This window comes from Eucalyptus grandis, chromosome 3 (assembly GCF_016545825.1).
Source record: "Eucalyptus grandis isolate ANBG69807.140 chromosome 3, ASM1654582v1, whole genome shotgun sequence".
In the NCBI taxonomy this organism is placed as follows: Eukaryota; Viridiplantae; Streptophyta; class Magnoliopsida; order Myrtales; family Myrtaceae; genus Eucalyptus; species Eucalyptus grandis.
The window spans coordinates 70,834,449-70,856,519 of record NC_052614.1 but is presented as its reverse complement, the minus strand read 5'-3'; the positions used below and the strand labels follow the sequence as shown (position 1 = coordinate 70,856,519).

Here is a 22,071-nt window from a genome sequence, read left to right as displayed (position 1 = left end):
AGAAAATATAGCCAGAAAGGCTATTTTAATAGCGGCGTCCGAAATGCTTATACGAACTCAATTTATTATTTTGGGATAGGAATGTAGAACCAAAGAAAAAAGTCTTGGGGATAAAAAAAAAAAATGCAGGTTTCTTTTTGACAAACAATATTTCAAATTTTTTTACTTCGCCCTTTGCATTTGTCAACAAAATCTTGGTATATTTTGTCTTTGAAAGGAAGCTTGATGGGTGACTATTGACACTTGAATTTTTGTCAATAATGTGAATTTGCATTTCGGTCCATTCATGCGATTCCCAGCTATTTAGCTCAGGCGGCCCATACTACTCAGGCCCAAATAGAGACTCAGTCTGTTTGGTCCGAAAGAAAAACTCAAATGAGTTCACAGCCCATTTGAACTCTGACTTGGAATTTTCAACAAAAAGAGCCCATCCAAGTGAAAAACAAAGAAAGCCCATTTATTTAACACAATAACCCATCTGTCCATGGCTCGTTCTGTCTCGCTCTCTCGGCGAAGTCAACGCATGCTGAGATTGAGCGAGGCCATTCATTTCAAATTCACCTTTCATAATTTTGGCAAATTCTTCACACATTAACTCGTCGGAAAACAAAAAATTATGTCTTTCTCCATATATATGCATAACCAACTTATCCATATCTTTGCATTTGACAAAGAGTAGTATTAACCTTTAGTTGAAACATTTTAAATGAGAAAAGAGATGAGATGGTCATACCAAACTCACGATACTTGTTTCAAATCATGAAAGTACATTTTCAAGGTTGAACATGACTAGGAAATTTTGGATTCTCAACCTTGGGAAGTTGTTCAACATAAATCTCTTTTTGAATATAACCATTTAGAAATATACTTTTGTCATCTATTTGGTGAAGTTTAATATTTTTAGAACAATCAAAACCAAGCAACAAGGGAATAGCGTTAATTCTCTCATCAAAATCAATTCCATCCTCTTGAAAGTATCCCTTAGTAATTGGCCTAGCCTTGTTTCTAATCACATCACCATGATCATCCAGTTTTTTCCTAAAGACCGTTTAGATCTAACCATACAATTCATAGGTCTATGAACCAATTTTCATACCTTATTCTCTCCAATTGAAGCAGCCATTTTTGCATAGCTATAATCCACTCATCATCATCATCTAGGGTGTCACGAACATTTTTAAGTTCTATTTCTGAAATAAAAACAATGTATGGACAAACACTTAGTAATTATTCCATTTGATGGATCTCCGATAAAAGATCTTTTGGATGATATTTCACGTACCTTTGATCTTTAGGCAAATCTCTTGATGTAGATGGGGAAATCCATAAAGGCATGCTCCAAAAGATCTATATCATCATCAATGCTTTTGTTAAATAGAAATAGATTCATCAAATATAACATTAGTATATTCCTCAATAACCGAAGTTCATTATTATGCAAAGATTCACCAAGAAACATATCTTCATCACTCTCAGCATCAAACTAATAAAGTTCTTTTCCCCATTGTTAAGAATAAAGCTGGTACAAGTAAAAGCATGAAAATAAGCAAAATTAGATTTCTTTTCTTTAAAGAGTTCATAGGGGTTCTCTCCAAAACAGGTCTATAAAAACACGATCAAAAATATAACCAGCGGTTTTTTACAGATTTGGTTCCAAACAATTTGGCAAAGAATTTCACAAAGTACTGTTCACGCAATTTCTTAAAGAGTGTGGTTTTTCCTTTCTGTTACTCTATTTTGTTGAGGACTTTTGGGGGCCAAAATTTGTGATCAAGACCATGATCTTTGCAATTGTGCTACAAAAGTTGGTTTTCAAATTGACTGCCTTGGTCACTTCGAATAGAATTTTTTTTTTGGTCGGTACTTCGAATAGAATTTAAATGAGATATTTTTCTCTTTTTGATTATTTTTCTCTTTTTGAACCTTTTTGTTAATGGGCAAATTCATGAAAAGCTTCAGCTTTATCAGCAAGAAAGAAAACTGTGTATATAGAAAAATCATCGATAATAACAAGACGACATTTTTTACCATCAAGACTTAAAGGATTTTCATGGACCAAACAATTAAACATTTTGATTTTGCTAATATTATTTCGGTCTAGACAATTTTGCTAGTTGAATTTAAACTTTTGATTAACAATTAAGTTCATTTGGCCAACCGGGTTATTCTTTGACATAGATACTAGTCATCCAGCGTGATGCCAACATAGACAATTTTTGTAATATTTTAAAAAATAATTACTTTTTATTTTTTATTTTTCTTTGCTTTTTTTCCCTATATCTTCGAGGGTCACCAGCAACCCTCGCCCACTATGAAGGCTTCACTCAAGGCCATCACCTTGTCAACTGCGGGTGAGGGTGCGAAGGCCCTCGCCAAATCTAGGTGGGCAACCACGATGCCAAAATAGATTCAACTAGCAAATTGTCAAAAAGTTGCACAAGTAGCAAATGAAAAAATGAAAAGAAAAAGAAAAATAAAAAATTGTGAAAGTTGTCCACTTTCATGCTAGCGGTGCCACATACGAAAATTGGCCAAATAGACTCAATAATCAAATTATCAGAAAAATTATACAACTTAACTGATAAAATTAAAAGATTTAAAATTGAATTAGGTAAAGTGTAATAGACTTAAGATTTTATGAACAATTTTCTCCCGCTATAGAAAGAGATCACATAAATAACTAAAGCCAAAAGCGAAGCATATACCAATTGCTAATACAATATATAGCAACACCAATGATTCCACAGTTGCCGGATAATTGTTAGAGGCTCTTATCAGCTCTTTTCCCATCAAGTGGCCATCTCATATTATAATTCAACAATCGACCTCGAACCGAGCCTGCTCACATCGAGAGCTCTCCAGCAATTTGGCGCACGAAATTTCAATTGCAAATACCATCGAACGAATCTGGGAGGAGAGTTTAGATGTCGAGGGTACACTACTCGCATGTTCTCGTATGAGACGCATGTTAGGAACGCATGCAATCTGCGATAAGGTTAATGCTGATATCACGGTCAAGAAAGGGCTACTCTATAAAGCGCAACCATATCATTAAATTAAAGCCTTGATTAGCCATAGGAAACGATATAAAGACCCGAAATGTTGGCATTTACAGCGGAAAAGGGATACGCGGATCGATCTGAAACCACCTGTCCCCCATTTTTGGCGGAGGGGTGTGTGAAAAAGATGGGGTGGGGGATGGCAAGAGGTCACTCCATGAATAGATGGATCGATGGTTATCCCCTTGACATCTGTAGGATTGCCCAAATTGGCCAAGTGGAGATCTAGCTGTGAACCGACTCATCCCAATCCTTCGACATTTAGAGTATGCATCGCTCCACCCGAGATCTTCATAGAATGTACCAGGCTCTTTAATTTAGCATAAGCTAATACATTCGACATATCCTGATGACCAACAGAGAGTCGTGTAATTGCTCCTAGAACATAGCTTCTTGGTACAGGTAAGGGTCAGAAGAAATTTTCCCTGTTATATGTCTTCGCTTTTATCTAATGTCTAGAGTCAAATTTTCTTCGCAGCAAATTTAGCTTTACTTACTTAAATACTAAGTTCAATATGCTACTATCGCAAATTTCGTTTTTATTCTCACTTCATATTGATTAATAATCACGATTAGTGCATGAAAATTTCTAAAATATATTAAAAAAATATAATCAAGTTCTAAAATTTTTAAAATGTGCAATTAGCGAAATGATTTAATTAGACTAATTTGATAAATTTTAAGAGTGGATTGTACTTTTTGAAAGTTTTAAAACTTTATTATACTTTTGTGACAAGTTTTGGTGCTTTCAATAAACTTGCCCCTCTATTATTTTGACTAAATTATTCTTTTCTAGATGGCTAGATGATTGTATAAAGTGTTGTAAATTACTTTTTCCCTTTTAACTTATCACTCAAGTAGAAATGTAAGCTACACCCTGTTTAGTTTAACTTTTTCTAGCTATCTAAGATTGCCATGTCAATGAAGACATATTAATATATAACATCAATAAATAATTAATGCGGATGAAGACATGTCTATATAGAAAATCAATATATAATCAATCTCTAGCAATAAAACAACGATAATAGGAAGGAAAATCGATATTATGCCTGGGCAAGGGTCAACCTTCTCGACGTGAGACTTACCTCACCAAGGCCAAGGCGAGGCTTATCAGGGCTCATCAGATCTCGCCCTTGCCTAGGCAAGGACTGGCAAGGCATGACAAGGTAGCTCCAACCTAGGCAAGGATCAACCTTGCCAGATTTGGCAAGGGGGGCCTTGCCTAGTCCCCTTGCCTAGTCACGCCTAGACGGCCGATGCTTGGCCTTGACTTGGTGAGGCCAATCCTTGCCTATGGCCGGCAAGTGTGACCTCGCCGGCCATGGCTATGGCTGATGGCCAATGATGGCCACCAGAAAAAGAAAAAGGAAGAGAAAGGGGGAATGAGAGAGAAAAAAAAAAAAAGGAAACAAAATCCAATAAATAGTTTGAAATTTCAATAAATGCAAGAAAATTGTTAAAATATCATTAAAAATGTCCATGTACCATGTTTGCTGACTAGCATCCACATCAGTAATTTTTTAACTAAATTGGCCAAATGGATTAAATTAGTACAAATATGAAAATATTTATGATTAAATTGATCCAATTAAAAGATTTACGACTAAATTAGTACTAGTACAACATATTTAGACCTTTTTTAGTAATTTTTCATTAAAGGCATGGACAACAAGGTACGCTATCATACTCAATAATAGAAAATACAAAAGCCACTTACTTTACGATGAGGTTGTGTGTGATTGAATTACACTTAGGAGTGTTTGACACGCACTTTGCCAACTTGTGGCCCTCATATACCGAAACATATGTTGATTAGTGACCTATGTTGTCCCCTAATTAATTCCTTTCACATTGATTAAATATATCATCATAGGTGTATCGAATTGATATTTGTACGACTAAACTATATGAAAATGTGATATGCAAAATTGATATACCAAATGACATAGCAAATTGTAAGTATGCATTTAAATAAGTGGGACACAATGGATAAATATAATATTACATCACTTAATATATCAATTACGTCAATCAATTTTAGTATAATTAGCACATTAAAATCCTTTTATCCAAATTCCATTTAGGCGATATTAACTTTAGTTCAACGAATGTGGTCACGTGATCAAAAGTGACTTTGGGTCCTAGAAAGCGTTGAATCTTTATGGTATGATAAGGTGCTGCGGTCACGTACGGGCGCACAATCACCTACTACGTCATACCACCTGCAATTATTAGGCGAGATCATTATCTCCATTTGCAATATTAAAAGATATTATCGCCATCCACGTAATCAATAATTTTATTGACATGATAAGTTCATGTCTAGTACACCACTTAATCAACACCAAAATTATCTAAAAAGTCATAAGTTCATTATACGACAATAAATCCATTCCTAAACTTGCCAATTTTAATTAATGTAGTCCTAAACCTTAGGTTAGAAATCGCGACATAACGGTTTTATTAAAACCCGGCCGATAGTTGACATGGACAATTTTATATGAAACAACATCGCTTTACATTGAACCAAGGATATCTGAATTTTCTTTTCTTTTCTTTTCAATATTTTTAGCTTTTTATTGTTCCTATTCTATTGTTCATCTTTATCCTCTACCGATCACAAGTGAGGGTCATAGCCCTTGCCAGATCTGGGCAAAGCTGCCGACCATAAGGTAAGGTAATCCTTGCTAGATTTGGCGAGGTCGTGATGCCCTTGCCAGGGGTGGCCAATGCCAGGGTTGGCCTCGCTTGTGCCCAATGACCTTCGCAAACCATCGCCAAGGCTTTGATGACCGAAGAACAAAAAAGATGAATAGTCCATCAAAACAAAAAGAATCAAAGAATCCATAAAAAGAAAAATTGCAAAATGAAATTGTGTCATTTAAGATCATCCACGTCAATTGCCGGTTGTTCTACATAGGGTATTTGATACCGACTCGATTGTCATGTCAACAATTTTCGATTTAAATTGACCTGATAAATTAAATTTAAAAATCATCAAAAGGTTTAAGACTACATTCAGCAAATTGAAAAGTTTAAGACTTAATTGGCTGCCATGCAATTGTTTGATTTTTAATCCCATTTATTTTTATTCGATCGCTTGTCCTTCTTTTCACAAGAATAGATGTGAGGCAGTTGGAGACATGATACTTTTTCGACAAAGGGGAATAATTGGATGAAATGTAAAATCAGACGAAAGATAGAATCACCAGATATCACAACAGGACCGGAAGTGCAAATTAATTCAAAAAGACAAGGAAGAACGGTCTCCTATTGATGGGCAGACATTTCCGGGCATTGCTTCGCCATCCTCGTGTCGCCATCCTCCTCCTGCTCCTTTGCTTTAGGGCCTCGGGGACGGCGAAGTGGAAAGATTGTACTCACGACGGCATTCGCTTCTAGATTTCCTCATGTGGCATCTCTTGGGAATCGAGATAGCCGCGGCAGGGATGATCCGGACCTCCTTCGCTGCAGGGGAGAGAAGGACAGCGCACAGGCATCGATCACCGGCACCAACGAGCTCGCCGACTCTGGCGCAGCAGGCGGGTGGAACCTTAGCCTGGGGGTCTTTAGCTGCCCCCAGGCATGGACTCAGCTTGGCGAACGCTGACCTGATCGGGATCCTCCCGCATTCTCCCACAGCGCTCGCTTCCTGAATGAAGCCAGTCGCCAATGCCGTCATGACGAACAAAAGCATAAAGATCGAAACTTGAAAATTTTTGCCCATTTTTCTTTTGGAGAGATTTCAGGAAGCGATTTATGAGGCCGTCTATTTATAACTTGAGGCATGCATGGCCAAAACAAAGGAGCAAAAGGGCGTGCTACGTTGGATCGCTGAATCAGTAAGCCGCTATCAGATACTCGGGTCGTGGGACCAATTATTATTGTTACTTTTTTTGGTCTCTTTTTTCAAGATAATGACCTGAGATTAAAAATTAAGAAATGAAATCCTTAATATCATGTTAAAAATTCCAACCTAAAAACTTAAACTTAAGGTATAGAGATATGTTCATGCTGTCGAGGGATGTAGGATATTACTTCAGCATTTGATATCTTCCAAGTTGTCACTCCAAAAGAATGCTATCATAGCCTTTAGTGGCGTTGAAAACAAAAAAGATAATAACACAAACAGTTTATAAACTTTAACTCGATATGCAATTTGATTCTTGAACTTTTGATTTGTTCAATATGATCATTGAATTTTAACCCAATGTGCAATGTAGTCCATGGATTTTTAATTTATTTAATATCATCCCTAAACTTGAGGAGAATTACCAAAAAGTCTTAAATATTCAATTATAAATCTTTTTTTTTTTTTGTTAATTCAGTCTTAAACCTCTCTCTCTTTCTCACTCATGAGCACAGGCGGGGAACACGAGAAGGTGGGTGAGTCCTTGTGAGGAAAATAATTCCATAAAGTTTCAAATTATATATTAGAAGCATACAATTGTTAGAATTTTGGTAAAAACTATCAATTATGATATCTTATATTTATTCACATTCTAAAAAATTGTTAAAAGTATCACCATGCTATGAGCTTGACAATATTTATATTATTTATTTGTTCGTATTTTTAACTTAATAACATATTTATTTTAAAGTTTTACTTTAATTTTAAATTAAGGAGATATTTACCTAGGCGAGTCATATGATAATTAATATAAAATTGTCAAAATATACCAATTGCATGAACCTACATAGTAACGTGACGTAAACAACTCATGAAGTCGAGCCACTTGCGGTTTTGATCCTTTGAGCATCGATTACGGCATGCACCGCTTTCCAGATTGCAAGCCAAATCAAATATGCAATTAGGTACTTAGCAACATCAATTGAGTGGCCAACTTTCTACGTGTTCTGGTTTGACCTTGAGGCTTGAGCGCATTTAACTCTCAAGTTGAAAGCTACAAAATCATTGACTTCTTCCTATCTACTGGGCAAAGTCAATCTTCGCCTTTTTGAATGTTCCATTGACGATGCAGTCTTCGAAATTATATGCGCAAAATTAACCCAGCTATAACACGAATGGCCCCTGATGTTGTTCGAAAGTACTTCAATTAATTCACTAATTCCATTTAGTTCGACTCAATTACACAAATGAAATAGTAATTCATCACATTACCGTTTGAGTTCAAATCACATTAGCGTTGAGTTCAATTACGCATTGGATAAGTGAATTGTGTGGGATGAGCATGATGCCAATCAACTCAGCTCCAGACAGAATGGACAGATCCCTTTGGCCCAAATAATGGAGCTGGTCAAGAAAGGCAGCCCTCTAGATATATTCCCAAATTCATAATTTAATGCTCTTTTACCAATAAGGCCGGCGACTCTCAACTAAAACAAAAACCACCACTCACTAACATGTCCTCCATTTCCTTATCCTCTCTAGAATATGGTTCCAAAAGCACGCAACTTGTGGACAAAATCAATCATTTCTGCGGTCCCAAGAATTTTCTTTTCAATAACCTGATCTGAATAATGCCTAAGAGACATCTGATTTGTATATAAGCAAGGCTCCAACCCTTTTAATTGCACACATGCCTTAGACATTTTGAACCCTTTTCCTGCAAAGCATGGCAAATTTCAGCTTCTGGAATTTGCTCTTCATAGTTCTTTTCTCAGCGGCAGCCGTGGAAGTCGCTGTCGCGGCTTCGACTCCGGCAGCAGCTGTTAAAAGGCGCTTATTATCCTTCGTGGGTCGCGAGTTCTTTCCCTCCGTCGTCCATAGAGACATCGCTCTTCACTCACATCCTCTACGCTTTCCTCTCCCCAAGCAATTCGACTTACAAGTTCGAAATCTCAGACTCGACAGCCCCGCTGCTCTCGAACTTCACTGCCTCTCTCCGCCGGAAGAACCCGCCCGTGAAGACCCTTATATCCATCGGCGGCGCGAGTGATGGCCCTACTCTGTTTGCCACCATTGCATCGAGTGCTTCGACGCGGAAGCTCTTCATAGACTCCTCCATTGAGGTCGCGAGGAAGTACGGTTTTGATGGGCTCGATCTCGATTGGGAAATGCCCGAGAACCCGAAACAGATGGCGGACTTGGGCTTGTTGTTCCAAGAGTGGCGGAGCACGATAAATAGGGAGGCCAAGGCCACGGCTCGGCCTCCGCTGCTTCTCACGGCGGCCGTATACTTCGCCGTTGACTTCTTCCTCTCGGGAACGTATCGCATGTATCCCGTGGCTTCGATCAATCAGAACTTGGACTTTATCAACGCCATGTGCTACGACTATCACGGCTCCTGGGACACATCGGCCACGGGGGCGCAAGCCGCATTCTTCGACCCGAATAGCAACATCAGCTCAAACTATGGCCTCAGGTCATGGATCAAGGCCGGGTTGCAGAGAAAGAAGTTGGTCATGGGCTTGCCACTTTACGGAAGGACTTGGAAGCTCAAGGATCCGAACGTTCATGGCATCGGTGCGCTGGCTGTCGGGCTCGGCCCGGGAGATGATGGCGTGCTCCTCTATTCCCAAGTGGAGACGTTCAACAAGGAGAACAATGCCACCGTGAAGTATGATGCGACCACTGTGTCGACCTACTCTTTCCAAGGGACGTCGTGGGTGGGGTACGACGGTGTTGTCTCGACGGCCACTAAGGTTCGGCTCGCTCAGGCCCTTGGGATAAGAGGGTACTTCTTTTGGGCTCTCAGTTATGACGAAGGATGGAAGATATCGACCCAAGGTAATTTACTCTCTCCAAGGAGTTGACTACATTTGAAAGTTTATTAGTGGAAACGCTCTACAAAAATATGCTAAGCTCATTCGATTTGTATTTTGCAGCTTCTAGGGCTTGGATCTATAGAAAATGAATTGGAAATTGAAAGACAGTGCGGAGGCCTCACTGGAGCTTGGGACAGACTAATGTCTAGTGGGAGCTCAACATAGGACAGAACCTCCCTATCATAATGCATTTAGAATCATTAGTTTAAGTTTTAGGTAATGTTGATTATGTCTATTGAAATAACGGAATGGATAGAGAGGATATAATAAATTGATCTTATGAAGATTATTCTGTATAGTCATTACGACTACGTGAATGCACTTGTAAGGATGACTATCATTCTGATCTTAAGACATCTTTGTAAAATAAAACTATTGATCGAGCAACAGAACATGTATGTTAAATGGCATGGTAACGCTCATGATGGTCAATTAAAAGTTCCGCGTTTCAGCTTATCCGGTTGTTCAGTAAGCAACTTCCAGCAAAAATGATTAATACATGGCATTTCTCGGTATTGCGTAGTCATATCCTGTAAATAAGAGAGTACAGGCTTCAGGATGAAGCTTATCAATATCGATCGCCGTCCATGTACCCCGCCCGTAGACATTGTAGTCTGTCAATTGCCACTTCCCCCTGTAGTTGAAGCTGCAAAATATGAAACATGATACAAGTCAATCGACTTCCCAACAATATAAAATGGCAAGGCACATAACTATGCTCTCCATGATGAGAAAGAAGCTATCCGATTGCTTTATTTGAGTCCTCTGGCAGCATTAATCTCGGTTCCGCAAAGAATTTTAATGCACTATACTAATTATCTGTCCGAGAAAGAGTCCAATCTTGGTCATCATACCCAACTGCCCACAAAAGGTAGCCTCCAAGACCCTGCTCCTTAGCGAACTTGACCTTGTTCTCTATTGAGGTCGGGCCATCATGTCCAATCCTGCTCGTTCCAGCATAGAAATAGGTGGACATGGTCTCAGGATCATACACCACGGTGGATATCCTACGTCGATATCCCATTGCTTGTGCTTACGTTGCTTGCCTTGTCGTAGAGCAGCGCGTGCTCGGCCATGGCCGTCCTGTCCCAGGTCCCATGGTAGTCGAAGCATATTACATTCAGAAGTCCGAGTAATCCCTCACCGCTTCACCTGGGTAAGACATTGTCGGGTCATTGGATAGGAAGAATTCCGCGGAGAAGTGCACGGCAGCCATCAGGAGGAGCTTTTGCCTGCCCGAAGCTATGTGCTCCTTCTCTAGGGAGATTTGCAGCTCCTCCAAGAGGTGGGATAGGTTCGACATGTTTTGTGGGCTGGTGGGGAATTCCCAATCGGAATCGATGCCATCGAAATTGTAGTCCCGAGCCACACCAATGACGGACCTAGGGAAGGCCCCTTGTAATTCTTGAAATTCACGGTTAAGGCGGCAAATATGCTCAAGTTTGAAGCAATACCACCGACCGACAGGTGGGCCTTTGCCGGGGGGTTATTGGCGTGAAGAGTGGCGATGAAGTTCTTCGTCCATTTCTTGTCCACGTCTGTGATTACAACTTCGTAACTCGACAGGTCGAGCTGGACAAAAGCGTAGAAAATGAGTGAAGTAGGAAGTTTGAATCGCCGAGGGCGGAAAATCCTCCGCTCTAATACCCACCTTTGATTCCTTGGGAAGGAGGCAGAATAGGAGATGTATTGGTGATGGAGAGGGGGCATCCAGTGGCTCTGGTCTAGGCAAAATTGGCACAAAACTGAAGAAGGCTTTGAGGCTTGCCAGCTGCTAAAGCGCTAGGAAAGGCAAAAAGAGGCCCTCATTATCCTTCCACTTTTCGTGGGAAATTGGTGGTCTACAAGTCAAGGGTCGACCTAACCGAAATTCCAATGGCTTGAAGAATCCGTCCGTGGAGAAAGCACGACTTTCTCAGCAGGGCGCAATCATGATTTTCTTGGTTAGATGTGAAGATTGCATTTCATGATTCACGTGTGTAACTTGCTAGTAATTATTATACTGCATGGGGCTTTAAGACTTGAGGGGGACATGGACAAACACTTTTGAGGGGATCATGGACTTTATGGGCTGGTTGATCGGGCCTACAATAGCTACAAAAGATAAGCCCACGAAGCAGATGGACAAATTGTTGTTTGTTTGGGCTCTGGTTGCGAATAATAATTGATTTCATAAACATTTTACTAAAAATGAAATGAGAAAATGAAATGTATTTTCATTGTCCATGAAAATATTTGGACATAAAATGTTGTAAATGATGAAAAAAATTCTATTGATTAATTATTTCAAGCAATTAATTTTAGGAAAATATTTTCCAAATTATTTGTTTTCCATTAAACAAATAAACCCTTATCTATATGCTTTGCATTAATATTACCAATTATGCAACCATCGCTCACCTCCACCTCCGTTGCCGCTACCATCGCCACCATAAAGACATGACCTCTCTCTCTCTCGTGAAATCTCAACATCGTTGTCGGGACCTTACTGAGGCCTGGTCATTGGATGATGCCCAAGGGTGACATGGATAATATTTTTAGGTCAAAAAAGAAGTGCATGAGAGAGAGAGAGAGAGAGAGATTATGAGTGGAAGAAGAAGATTATTTTTCTTTTAGCTTTTCCCTTTCCATGATAGTGCTCATGACAGCAAAATGTTATTCCCGTTACCCTCAAGTGTTGCCGACAGCCATGCTTGCGGGATTTGACAAATGTAGTGTCCGAGGAAATCGATTAAATGATTTATACGAGTAGAAGAACTTGACTAAAAGAAAAATAAAAGTACAAGGACTTGATTGAAAAAAAGAAAGAAGAACACTACATCATCCCTTTGTATTTGCACTATTTGAACCTTTTGCTTGTCCATTTTCAGATCATGAATTTTACTCCAATGCAAGGTGCCAGACACAAAAAGCCACTTACTACTGGCTAGAGGCTTAGGTACATTCACAAGCCGTTAACTTAAACATATCATTTAGCTAAACTCTCGAATATTTTTTGATATTTTTGTATCCATCTAGTCGTTCAGTTCTTCAAGATTAATTGTGGAATCTAGTGCTATCATGTTTAATTTTTATATCAAATTTGTTTTCTTGCACCATGAACTATAATCGCTCAATCCACTTATAGTGTTTTTCAATTGTAGATTAAACTGGAACCCATAAGAATCAATTACAAAAAAGAAGTATTCTCACATTCTCAACTATCATGGGTGACGACTCACATTGCCCCTACGTGTCTCTCCCAAGTTTTCACACATAATAAACAAACTCACCGTGCACACAAGACCAAACTTAAGGACAACATGTTTATATGCAAAAATACCATGAGCCCTCAACATGGACTTCATTTTCCATGAGGAAAAGAAGTCTCATGAGAAATTAATCGTCCTTTCTAGCACCACCCACAATCCTATTGGCAAGGGTCAAATTTGGACTTTCCTTATATGGCCGGGTTTCCTTACAATTTAGCTATGGCTTGCATTTTAAATCAATCAGGATTGACTTTGAGCTATAATCGACAAATCTCCACCTTGGCGAGAAGTCTAACTCCATCCCTATTAATTGTTGTCTCTCCTGAGCCCCTCGGGGTTCTTCACCCTCTACAAACGCTTGCGTAATTTGAACAATGTCGTCACTTGTTCAATAGGATATGATTCATTTTCTTGTATCCCATAATATCTAACATATTCATTTTTTCAATGGATGTGGTTTTTTGTGACATAATATGACAAATAAAGTGGTGTGTGGCATCAATGTTTTTCATCCGGTCGTGATACATTTGATTACAATCAAATTTATTGCACTTTGATTGTGGCAATACCCCCAATCTTCTCTTGTCACAATCCCATCTCTAAGCCAAAATAACTTCCTTAGTTGCTCCATTAACTTTGCTTCAATCCTCGATAAAGCAACTTACCAATTGTAATTGCACTTTTCACCGACTGCACAACTCGCAAAACCGGACACATAACCTATTAGGGACCTCGATCAATCCAAGTCATCGACATAATTTGCGGAGAATTACCCAAAATGTAATAGTTGTGGGAGATGACCAATCAAAGAGTTTAAAAAAAAAAAAAAAACCACTGCCTCAAAATGGACGATTGGGAGCTGCTTAAAAGAAAGAAGGGCTCCGTCAATGAACGGGAAAAGCAAGGAAAGGCAGGAAAAGGAAAAGGAAAAAGAGAGAAATGTTGAAAAGGTCAACAAAAGAAAAGCAAAAAGAGAACAGTGATATGCTTAAGCCCTTCTATAAGGCCGAGAGCACACGCATGGGTAGGGGGAAAATAAAAGAAAAAAGAGAAAGGAAAAGCAAGAAAGAAAGAAGGAGAAGGAAGAAAGGAAAAAGAGTTTGCATGTCTACACTACCAGAGCCTCGCCAAGCCGGAATTACTCTGATCCACAATGCTCGGTAAGTACTCGCACCAGTCGTTCATTCAATCAAAGTAGTTTTTGGATTTTGGGCTAACATTAAAAAATTCTAGGAAATTTGAGTTGCATAGTCTGATTTTTGAGTCGTTGAGCTACGTATATATATATAGAAATGGTAGTTTAGGGTGTTGTGGAGTCATAGAATTTTACGGCTCTTGATTTGAGCTTATGATTTACCCGAAATAAAATTTTGAACACATGTTATGAATAGTGCACGCCTAGCCAATTTGAGGCCATATTTTGTTAGTTTTTAGCTCGATTTTGGAATGGTCAAGTTGGGGTCCTTATAGTGTGTTGAAAGAACTTTTTATTAACTGTAAGAACGTTTGAAATGAGGTTCGGTGGAAAGAGTTATGGCATGATCAAATTTCGTGCTCAAGCTCCACATTGTGGACAGGTTGAATAATCACTTTGGATATGCGATTTGTTAATGTTGAGAAAACTCCTATTAGATTTTGAAGATTGACAAAACTTTCATTCTCTTATTCTTATTCTGAAGAATACTAGACTTTTGTGGAAATTTATCAAAATCTATTTTACATCAGAAGTCTGTCCCACTCTGATGAAGATTCGGACTAAACCCAAGTGAAGAACGAAGATATAATCGGACTCAGGATTATTGATCCTTCAACAAGGATTTAGTACAAACGAGATATATTTGGCTCTCTGGTTGAGAATGTCACTTATCTTTTATAAATATTGATAAAATTAATCACGGATTAGTGAAATCAATTTCGAATACAAGTTTTTTTTTGGAAAGAATATATTTATGGAAACTTAGATTCTGATTGTATGGGCGACCATGATCATTATATTTTCACCTCAATCTTCAAACGGCTACAAGATCTCTTTAATTGATTATGTCTAACGAGATGATTGGAATAATTCATTTGGATAATGCCAACGGTCATAAAGGCATGAAAGAATATTTAAGGAGGTCATTCAGGTTATTTGAAGTATGCGTAAAAATTAGAATTCTAAAATCTGAAACTTCTCAAATCACTTGTTCTTCATCGCTAATGCTCATATTCATACTCGAGAGAGAGAAACACAAGTAGTGACTTAGTGAGAGAAAAAAAAAAACTCTTCACTGAGCAATTAGACTCATACTGTTGTAATTCTCTTTCGATTCATAGTGAAATTCAACCAGAAGGCTGTTAGTGTGAGAGAGTAGACGTGGGCTTGATCTAAGCCAAACTATTATAAATCTTGTTTTCAATTTTCTCTTCCCTTAACTCCTTTAATTTAATTGTTGTGATATTTTCTAAGTGTTGCTATTTTGAATCTATATCAGAAGTCTAGTATAAGTCGAATTCAGTTTGAAGAAAACTTTTTTACTGTTTCTATTGATAAAATCTGTTTTTACACCTATTCACCCCCTCTAGGTGATAATACTAGCTCATTTAGTTAAGGTGTGAGAGTTATTTTATAAGCGTTTAAGCTTAATTTAGCTTAGCCATAGTTGAGATAGCATTTTATTTGGTTTTTGATGCTATTTCTCACTTATATGATAGGAATGCAAGTTCATCGGATCGAGTGAGCCTTGTTATTTGATTTGGGACAAATCCAGGTAAGTGGTGCTATCTCTTCTATGGCTTTGTAAACTCATGTCTTGAAAGTGATAAATATTTGATAAATTGTAAGTTATGAATCAACATTTTTGTGGCATAAAAGTCCGGATTGGGCAATTACTACTTAAAGAGTGCGTTTTGTAACGCTTTCGGGAACAAGAGTTTCTGATTTTTTGTTCTCGGGAACAAATGTATAATAGAAACACGTCTGGTAGTTTTTTTGTTACCGGGAACATGTTTGGAATATAAAAAAGAAACAAATACAAGTTGTTTTTATTCTCGGGAGCAACTCAAGCAACAAACACTTTTCTTTTCTTCTTTTTCTCTTCCTCTCTTCTTCCTCGTAGCTGGTCACCAGCCTCAGTGAGGCTCAGGGGAACCTTGCTAGTGGCTGACGAGGCTCCCTCAAGACCGGCGACCTCAGCTGGCCATGGCCAAGGCTAGCAACTAGCTAGAGAAAGGAGAAAGAAAAAGAAAAAAGAAAAAAAAAAGAAAAAATGTAATAAAATTATTAATAATTTAAAATAAATTTTAAGTCACAAAAATATTTGGGCTCGTATCAAACACTTTTTATTTCGGGAATAAAAAATTTGTATAATTACTAAACGCCTTAAAATGCTCAGAAATTATTCTCGGAAACAAAAATAAAAATTATATATTTTTGAACAAAAACTGTTCCGGGGAATAGAAACGTTATTAAACACACCCAAAATAAAGTGTTGGGAAGACGTCAGACAACGTGAGGGGACGATTTTCATTAATGAAACCTATCACGAAAATTTGTGAACTTTTGGAGGACACATCAGATTAAATCCGCCATTGATCGTGACAAAGAGAAAGGATGATATAATTGACCAAAGAAAACTTAGGTGATGTACCATTTTGGTTCCATAACTCCTGTGAAACTGAAATTGGATGTTCGAACTTCTCTGTACCATCAAGTTTTTATAATCATTTTAATATCCGTAATTAAGTCTTCTAACTCATTTAGTCCGTGCAATCAAGTCGGTGCAATCAAGTCATTTTGCCACTTGTTATTATCACCATCATAAACATGTTAATTTAGTAATACTTACGTGACAAAACTTTTGTATTCATTGTTGACATGGTGCCCAGAGCTATATCGGTAGAATAGCGGGAAGTGAGTGCATATCTATCTCGGAAAATTAATAATTTGGAGATGTTTTCTTAAAATGATTGTTTGTGTTGTTATGAAAAATTAGTTGATGGAAAATAATTTCATTAACAGCAACAATCGATCCCTAAATGTATCCATTATAGATCAACAAATATTTTTGGTTAATTCACTTTTATGTGAAATACAAGTGATCATCTTAGGGATGTTTTTCAAATTACTAATTTTGTGTAAAGTAAACATACTCATAGGTCATGGAGAACTTTTGCGTATGTCAGAGTGAGAGATATTTAGGTTGCAGCACGCCTTTTTTATTTTTATTTTTTGTTAAATAGATGGCACTTGGATAAAACTAAGGTTAAAACAGTAATATGACTTGATCTTGGTCCTCTATTATTCGGTTGCCTATAATTTGATCATTTGAGGAAAAGGAACTTAAGCCGTAAATTAACCCCTTAATCATTCGAATTCTCGTAATTCCATTTTTTTTTATCCTTCTCCATCTCCTTTCTTCGTTCCAAAAAAGAAAAATAATCAAGAAAGCTTATTATGTATAGTTACTGTTTTGAAAATCAAAATTATTTTAAATAAAATATATTCGCAAGTGTCACGCCGCGATTTATTCAAAGAAAAACTTGGGAGCGGCAAACAAATTCACAGTAAGTTGTCTGTCATAATTGCTTCAGACATCGGAGTTATCAACGTTAAGTACAGGCTGATTCCGAATACGGACATATCGTGTTGACTGTCGTTGTATTCTCTCGGCGTGTCACGGACCGACCTCGATCCAATGGTCTTTTGTTAATCATTTGCGAGTTACATGCTTATATATGCTTTGAAGGTGAATCTGGGCTGTATGCTTCTAAATTGCATTCTTTTTTGTGTCAGGTAGTGCGTGTTGATGATGAGTACATAAGTCTTTGGACGCATGTCTTCGTTTTAAACATCATTTAGTGATTTTTCTTTTATTAAATTAGCTCTCTTTAGTCTGGCGTAAATTTGACTTCGAATTTAGTTCACGGGGTTCTTATCTCGAGGTTCAATAACAATGCTTTGTACATTCTTTACTCGACTCCTATCGAGTTTGCTTTCTCGTACTTTACCTTTAACTCGGACTGGTTGTGATTGTTTACATTCTCGGCTTTGTATATTCTTTACCCAAATTAAAGGATATCCGTGACTCCACCCTTGGACAAGAAATATGTGAATGAGGCTTAGATAGAGTGCTGAATCTATGAATCCAAGTTCAAAGAAATGTAAATTACGATGAAATCAAAAAGTATTGGAGTGACAACTTCCCCAATTATGTTGCAGGCTTGTAAATTTGTTGCCTCGACCTCGACCTTCTCCTCTGTTTTCACTTTCCTTTCTCTTCGACCTAGCTTTGCATTTTTTAAGTGCAACTTTGCTTTGATCCATCTCTGATTTATTGTACTTTAATATAAAGTCGTGAGTTATATAATATATATATATATATATATTAAATGTTATTCACATTTACATTAAACGCTGAGAAAAATACAAAAAAAAAAAAAAAAAACCCTAAACCTATTATAGTAGTACTAATTTATTCGTAAACCCTTTAGTTGAGACAATTTAGTTTTAAACTTTTTCACATCGATATCAATTATAGTCCATCCAGTAAATTTAGGCCAAAAATCGCTACGTAGACACGTTGTCTTATGTGACATAGCCAGCACTTTTCATAATATATTTGAATTTTCTGTTGTTTTCTTTTTTTCCTTTTTCTTTTCTCTTTTTTCTTTCATGTTGGCCGGCGAGCCCTCTTGGCCCTCGTTGAGCGCTGATGAGGGCAGCATCGCTTGCCAGATCTGGGTGAGGGTTGCCTTGGCCTCACTGTTTGTGGGTGAGAGTGTGAAGGCTCGCACCTAATTTGGGCGAGGGCCACCTCACCCCCAGTTGGCAAGGGCGGCCAGCGAGGGCTTGGGTTGGCTCTCACCCTGTGACGACGAGAGTCACTAGTATGAAGGGAAAAAAAGGAAAGAAAAAAATTTATAAAATACAATTTTTTTAAAAAAAAAAAAAAAACATACATGTTAACATTGGCTATGCCACATAAGATAATTAGAGTCTGCATCAATGGTTTTCGGCTTAAATTGATTGAATTGATTAAATTGGTACCAATATGAAAGGATTTGATATTAAATTGGCACAATTGAAAGGTTCATAATTGAATCAATATTAAAAAATAGGTTTGGGAATTTTTTGGGTTCTTTCCTCTGTTAAACGGGTGGATCGGGTCGGGTTTGGGTCGGGTCATAAATGGTTTGATCCAAATTAACCCATTTAACCCGTTTATGACCCATTTATTGCAGTGCAAATTTTTTTACCCATACCTGATCCGATCTATACTTGACCCATACCCGATCCACTTAACTAAACCTAAGAAAGCTTATTTCTTATATATATATATTCAAAAAATAGCATTGTTAAAATAATTTTATGTGACACAAATTTAATGGACAATTTTTATAATTTTTAAAATAATTATTTAAAAAAATCGAATTTTAATTATTTTTGATTTTTTAGATTAATTTTTAAATTATTTTTATTTTTAAAGAATCTATTTTTATTTTTATTTTTTGTTCTTCTTTTTCATTGGCCGGTCGCCAGCCATGACGATAGTCGGCGATCGACCACAAGTGAGCCTCAAGCTTAGCGAGCTCAAGGCTTACTGATCGACGAGGCTCAAGCTAGCCCCTCGTCGAGATCCGGCGAGGCTTGAGCCTTGCCCAACTCCGGCGAGTTCGAGTCTCGCTAGATCGGTGAGGCTCAAGCCTCGTCGAACGTCGGCAAGGCCTCCGCCTTGCCAAATCCGACGAACTTGAGGCTCACCTAGCCGGTCGCCAGCCATCGCTTTGTGGTGGCCGTCGGAAGGAGGAAGAAGAAAGGAAAAAAAAAGGAAAGAAAATTAAAATGAAAAATAATTATAATTTCGATTTTTATAAAAAAAATATTTGTGTAAAGTTAAAGAGGGAAGATAGAGATTGTGAGGTTTTGGTTGAAAATGGGTTCTAAATCAAACCCATTGAAGACCCACTTAAGACCCATTTATCTTAATTTTTAATTGTTAAACCCATTTAATTAGTTTCTTCAAAAATAAGTGACTCATATATGACCAATTTATGATTTAAATGGGTTATATATGGGTCTAAGACCCATTTTGCCACCTCTACCCATTAAACACCTCTTAAAACTACGTTTGGTAAAAATGGGTACTAACACCCTCATTCTAGAAAATCTAATTTCAAAGACATTCATCACAACAACTGCTATGAAATTATAGTTCCTCCTTTCTTTATGATAATGGAAGATAGCTACTAAAGCTTTAAGGAATAAAGAACTTGTGCTCTTTCTTTTTATTTGATTAAAAAAAATTATCTTGCTTTTCTCCCTTTCGTAATTGTCGATAGTGTCAATAAGTCACGACCCATGGTGAAAAGAATAAGAAAATTTGTGGATCTCCTTTTCCATCGTTTTAGAACGTTAATGTCGCATTCGCTGACTTTATTAATGTATTTGGAATAATTTTTACAGGTACGCCTCCGACTCATTGGTAGATGAAGAAGAACCACCGACAGGTTGTGGAGCGTTCTTCTTACGAAATAAAGACCAAAATATGTTTCTAGACACTACTCGATGAAGGTGTGATCTCTGTCCGTTGGTGGAACTCGTGGTATCGAATCGACTGACGTGTGCAGCATACATATTTCAAAACCAATTCATCACTATTGCCAACATTTGCTCCACTTAGACCTCCTCTCCCAGTCTCAAATTTTCTTGGTGAGGAATAAGGAGAGTTTGAGCCTCTCCAGGTTGAACCTCAAATCCAAAACAATGGATGTCAAAAGAACAGGCGGAATAATCTTTCAATAGTTTATGACTTTTGCCTTCATGGCCACTATTGTTGTGACACCAGTGCTACTTGTGGAACATATATTTTCCGCTGTTCTTTATGTTACGTGATAAATGACACACTCAATTGCTCTTTCAATTACATACACATGTGTATTTTTAGCAAAAGATATGAGTTTAATTTGCTAACAGAGGCTTAAAGCAGATATATAAACTGAAAATAGAGAAGTTGCAATCGTTTTCTTCCACAACGAATTGAATAAATTAGCCAACCCACCAGGATAGTTTTTACATTATACTTTAAGGGACGGGATTTACGGAAGTAAAGGTCTTATTTATGATTTCAGTGGAGTTAATATTTATGGACGACTATTGTCATGAAAATTACATTGTTGTTAACAGATGTGATGAAACTATAGATTATGGTGTGAATTATATTATATAAATGGTCCATGCTATTAGAACTAATGCTGAAGGAGTAAGAAATGCTTGGGTGTTTGTTGTAGTGAAAATGATTTTATATTAGTGCATTGATGTAGGGAAATTTCCATGGCCTATCCACTACCAAAAGCTTTCTTTCTTGTTAGAAAGAATTTCCAACGTATTAAAAAAAAAAAATCCTATCACCATCTAAGGTAGAATATTTTGAAGTCTAAAAGTAAGTCTTCCTAATATATTCATATGACTCTCCTAACCAATTAATTAATCAATGATTTGCTTGATCGTCACGTTAATATTTCCGAAGTTTTTATTCAGGTAAATGAAACATATCACACCTCCATCGTGAAGTTCACGGCTCACTTTAATTAAAAATAGAATAAAGTAAGTACAACATACAACTAATAATCTACTTATAAATTAAAAATTCATGGTAAATATGATTTGATTTGGGTTCGCATTGAGACCTCATCAAACTAAACCAAATCGAAATACAGTGTAACTTCACTTAATTAAAAGAAACTATTTGTAATGGTGCTCCAATAATGATTACATAGAAACTACACTAAAACAAAATGTCTAATAAATTCGGTATCTTTGGTGCCATGTCCCTTATCATGATTTGGATGATACAATGTCATCGTTGTCCTCTTGTTCACGTTGAGAACGTTCCTCTAGAGTCAATTCTTACAAAAAGAATTATGTCCTATGACAGCCATTTCTAAATTTTTCGCAGAAGCTGGATCTATTGTCTTCCCAAATTCATTGGCTAGTATTGAACATGGAATTTGATGGTACCATATTGCATATAGGTTCAGTAAGTCAAAAG

At 37.4% G+C, this 22,071-nt stretch overlaps 2 protein-coding genes across 2 annotated transcripts; one reads left to right on the top strand and one right to left on the bottom strand.

Moving 5' to 3' along the window:
* Positions 1-6,405: 6,405 nt before the first annotated feature.
* LOC120292107 lies at positions 6,406-6,744 on the bottom strand. Its single transcript, XM_039310002.1, has one exon. It carries the CDS (start codon positions 6,742-6,744, stop codon positions 6,406-6,408), a length of 339 nt encoding a protein of 112 aa, XP_039165936.1.
* A 109-nt stretch (positions 6,745-6,853) lies between these two features.
* Positions 6,854-10,306, top strand: LOC104438421 (class V chitinase CHIT5b). The gene is made up of 3 exons (XM_039310001.1): positions 6,854-6,904; positions 8,676-9,753; positions 9,852-10,306. Exons 1-3 carry the CDS (start codon positions 6,854-6,856, stop codon positions 9,878-9,880), a joined length of 1,158 nt encoding a protein of 385 aa, XP_039165935.1. The 3' UTR covers positions 9,881-10,306.
* The last annotated feature ends 11,765 nt before the right edge of the window (positions 10,307-22,071 follow it).

What these genes read in the sequence shown, in the direction of transcription:
- LOC120292107 (XM_039310002.1), bottom strand. Translation starts at nt 6,744, where the DNA reads ATGACGGCATTGGCGACTGGCTTCATTCAGGAAGCGAGCGCTGTGGGA.
- LOC104438421 (XM_039310001.1), top strand. Translation starts at nt 6,854, where the DNA reads ATGGCCAAAACAAAGGAGCAAAAGGGCGTGCTACGTTGGATCGCTGAA. An exon ending in TACGTTGGATCGCTGAATCA is followed by an intron (nt 6,905 to 8,675) that starts GTAAGCCGCTAT and finishes TGCTCTTCATAG; the next exon opens with TTCTTTTCTCAGCGGCAGCC. An exon ending in ATGGAAGATATCGACCCAAG is followed by an intron (nt 9,754 to 9,851) that starts GTAATTTACTCT and finishes TGTATTTTGCAG; the next exon opens with CTTCTAGGGCTTGGATCTAT.